At 34.9% G+C, this 4,294-nt stretch overlaps 1 protein-coding gene across 1 annotated transcript in view; it reads right to left on the bottom strand.

The window, feature by feature from the left end:
- The window catches only part of LOC117120588 (hyalin-like), a 15,265-nt gene that overhangs the window by 9,441 nt on the left and 1,530 nt on the right, over window positions 1-4,294 (bottom strand). The window contains exons 2-3 of the mRNA XM_033265619.1: window positions 2,468-2,680; window positions 214-462 (exon numbers count right to left, since the gene is read on the bottom strand). Of these exons, the coding sequence (XP_033121510.1) occupies window positions 214-462; window positions 2,468-2,680 (462 nt within the window). The remainder of the gene's footprint in view (window positions 1-213; window positions 463-2,467; window positions 2,681-4,294) is intronic.

Below are 4,294 nucleotides of genomic sequence, written 5' to 3'. Positions count from 1 at the left end.
TATATATATATATTGGTATGACACTCGGAGATATTGTATGTAATTCCAGCCAGCGGCACATTTTCAAACAATTGATTAGGAAATTTTTTGTTGATAGTTTATGTACGATATGGTTTCATTATTGTTCGGAAACACAATGAAATAATACTGTATACGGTATCGGTATGTTCGTGGTACTGTTTACTTCGTCATTAAATTCAATAGTTACCGTACCTGATACATTGACAGTGAATTCACAAAGGGCGCCGTTGTCGTCAGAATCCACAAACTCGTAGAACACAGTCGTGGTACCGACACGAAACGTGTCTCCGGGAGCTCTAGTTCTGTATGTCCAGGGTACGTTACTTCCACTAGAATTCGCAGCTGTAGGCTCATTCCACGTCGCCGTGGCAGTTTCAGCTCCTGATGCAGCGGTTTCATGTACCGTTGAGGGGCAACCGGTTATAGTTGGAGCATTGTCGTCTATTATTGTTTAATAAAATTTGATAGTATAGTATAATAACTATAAACAAATATAGACATACAATGATGAACATCATGGTGTTGATAAGTAGCGTATCTAGGGAGTGTGCGCGCGGCCGGGGGAGAGGGGACCCAAGAAAGATTTCACCCATTACATCGGCCTCGATTGAAATGTCAGAAGCAAAATTCACGCTCAAGTAGGCCTAGTTAAAAATCACTATATTTTGCGACCTAGTTTCCCTCGCTTAATAATCGAGTACACCTCCCCCACCACCCACGACATTTCTAGATACGCCACTGTTGATGATATTATGGTGATGTTGTTTACCAGGATTACCCTAATTATGATAAAAAAAACGTAGTAGATTTTGACAAAGATGATGATTAAACAATCTAATCATGAGAAGAAATTCCGGTTTCGAAATTATTGTTACTATATGGAGAGAGTCTAATGGTCCAACGGTTAAAGCAGGGCAGCCCAATGTACATCCATAATATTGACGCTGGTTCGAAACACCGAACCCGCTCGCCAATGGTTCTGGTAGTTGTAGGGAGTTACCCCGGTTTTCAATCTGGTCCATAGGCCTACATCCACTGTTGTGGACAGACAAGAGTAACTGGTACCAGTTTAACGGGTAGCTCAGACACAAAGTCACCGTTAGTGCAATTGGCCGTTAGGGGAAAGGAAAGTTATTGTACGAGCTAGTCCACACTTCAGGCACTTTGAGACTTAAATATAATAAAACTATATTACATTACATTTTGTGTTCTTTTGCTGTATGACCCAAGTGAGAAACAATGAAGTGAAAAGTATATAAAAAAAAAAGATTGATAATTTAAGTACTTGGCCACTGTACATAGAGATACATTAACTGTGAAAAGATGCATATAAGAAACGACATTGAAGTGCAATAATTTTTACAGTATGTAATTGAAGATGGAAATTGTTTGTAACTTTTGTATGATAATTATTGATTAATGACTTATTTCAATATTTAACATAGGCCTACCATATGTATATATGTATGTATATACATGTATATATATATAGGCCCTATATATATACATATATATGCCCTATATATATACATATATATATAAAATTATATAATGATATAATATATATAATAATATATAGTGAAGTAGTGTTTATGTGCAATTTTAATATTTACTGGTAAAATTATTCTTTTATTGTTACTGGTAAAATTATTCTTTTATTGATATAATTCTGGACTGCAATGTGATATTTTCTGTATTTATGATATTCAAATCCAATTTACTGTAAATTTTTATAATATTAATAATTTTAATTAATATATTATATTTAAATAATTGAATGAGTAGTAGACTTCAAATTTTACTAATTTCAATTTTAACCCTAATGTGTATTTCAAATATTTTATTTATTTGTAATTGGATGTCTGTTGTTTATTGATCTGTTTTGAGTTGATATTTCCTATTTGTTTATGCAAGATTCAAAGAATATTTCTGTGTATGTCTTCTGTTTTTGTGGGAAAAGCGGCTTAATCTCGTAAAGAAGCCCATGAAGAAGCTTCTTTTCGAAGATTTCAACTTTTTTTTTTTTTTTTAGTTAGTACAGTACAGACAATGTACATGAATTTCAAAGAAACAAAATAAATTAAAAACACGCTTGGTTTTAAAATTTACAGCATTCAATTTGAAAAGAACCCCACCCCACACCCACTCTTTACTTTGCAAAAGCCGAAATGAAGCCCATCTCGAAACTAAGCCCATCCAAACTTCGTAAAAAAATAAAGAAGACCCATCAAGGGCGTTTTACGGTATTATTACGTTGATTGGCGAGTTCATTAAGGTACACTGAAACATTACAATGCTTCTTTAAAAAAAATATTCATTCGTTTAATGGTCTTATTCAAAAATATTGAAACGGTATTGTTTATGCGTCTATTAATTGCCGAAAAACATAAACAATCGCAAATAAATGCCATGAAATAAATTCGATTAAATAAATAAAATTACTTACTATTAATAATTATTCTGAACATGCATGTATCAGCGACACCATTTTCACCCTCAGCAGAGTACTCTACCATATTGATCCCATCTGGAAATATACTTCCAGGTGTGTGAGTTGTAGTTAACGTAAACGTTGCTCCATTACCGTCGACCGTCGGTGGTTCCCAGTATGCACGATGTTGAGTCAGCGTTTGATCCCCAGGACAATTTTCAATTGTTACTGCGTAGACAAAAAGTACGAAAAGAAGCGTTACCATAGGCCTAGCACTCTACAGACCTCTCCGCTAATTCACTCCCCATGGATTGTTGCTAAAGTCCCCAAAACAACTGTGGCTATCTTTACACACGGCATTTAAGGCTATTTTCTCACACGGCAGCTAACGGTTAACAGGATCCGGATACTGGGCTCTTGTGAGAACTGACTCTGACTAAGTTCTAACACGGCAGCTAACGGTTAGCAGGATCCGGATCCTGCTAGCAAACCGTTAGCTGTCGTGCGTCCATACGAGAAGATCCCGATCCGGATACCAAGAATATGATGATCGAATCACTGGCCAATAAAAAAATGGAAATTGTAAACGCGTACGTGTGATTGGTTGATGATAATAACGCGCTCAACTTGCTAACCGACAGCGCTTGCTAACCGTTAGCGGTATCCGGATATCGCTAACGGTTAGCGCTAACCGATCCGTCGTTCTCATACAGTTGGTAACGGTTAGCGCTAACGGTTAGCTGCCGATCCGGATACTAGGGCTCTCGTGAGAACCAGGCTAGTAGCTCGTACCATGGAGCAATTTTCCTGCTACTGTAGATAGTGCCAATAAAGGCAACGAAAAACCAAAGAATTATTTGATAATTCAAATAAAAAATTAACGCAATCTAAATTTCTGCCCGTATGACACTGACTGACTCACACCGTTTTTGGCAGCAATTAGATATTAGAGAGTTTTCGTAAGCTTACGAAAACGATGTAGAATACGGTTACGTCATCAAATGTTTAGACAACCCTTTCTCTACAGTATTATATCTGCCACAATTGTAGACGAATCATGCCTTTCATTTTTTCTATTCAGTTCGTACAATATATTGTCAAAAATGTTTTAGGCACGAATGACCATAATTATAATGACGTATTCGTTATCGTTTCCGTAAGGTTGCGAAATTTGCCTATTATGAAACTTGTTTTTGTACACTAAAGATTCTAAGAAACAACATGAAGACAACACAAAAACATAAAAAAAACATCAATACTGGAAAAAATAACTGTACATATATTAGATATAAAATTTATAATTACGGACTTTTGCATACAATAATATTCAAATTCTTTTATTATTATTATTACTTTTTAAATAGAAATATACGGTAAGTTTTTATTTAAAAGCAGCAAAAATTCGAAAAACAAAATAAATAATTACTTAAGGATAAGAAGTGGTAATATTTAATATATAGATTCAAAATTTATTAAAAAAAATATTTACATTATATATAAAACTTAAATTTAGGACTCAACTTTAATAAACTATCAGTTATATTGTTAAAACGGTTATAGGGCCTATAAAGACCTGAGTATTAGGCCTAAATAATTTAATGAATGTTAGAATAAAAATGATTTATTATATCGGCTGGAACGGGTGTAATGCCACATGAGTGTTTCGATTATCAAACAGGTTTTTACCTAAAAAACTTAAGTATAATTGTTACTGTATTTCACGTCCGCCTGGACCAGCATGCCGAAACGAAGCTACGAACCGATTGGGTCCTGGTTTGACGATGATCGGACTACATCCGGTTCCAGACGTCACCGAACTTTGAGTGAAATACAGTAAGTTTA

This window comes from Anneissia japonica, unplaced genomic scaffold, assembly GCF_011630105.1.
Source record: "Anneissia japonica isolate Jap-2015-1 unplaced genomic scaffold, ASM1163010v1 scaffold3474_len973312_cov172, whole genome shotgun sequence".
Lineage (NCBI taxonomy): Eukaryota > Metazoa > Echinodermata > Crinoidea > Comatulida > Comatulidae > Anneissia > Anneissia japonica.
Note: the sequence above shows the minus strand (reverse complement) of the source record. Positions and strands in the feature narration are given on the sequence as shown.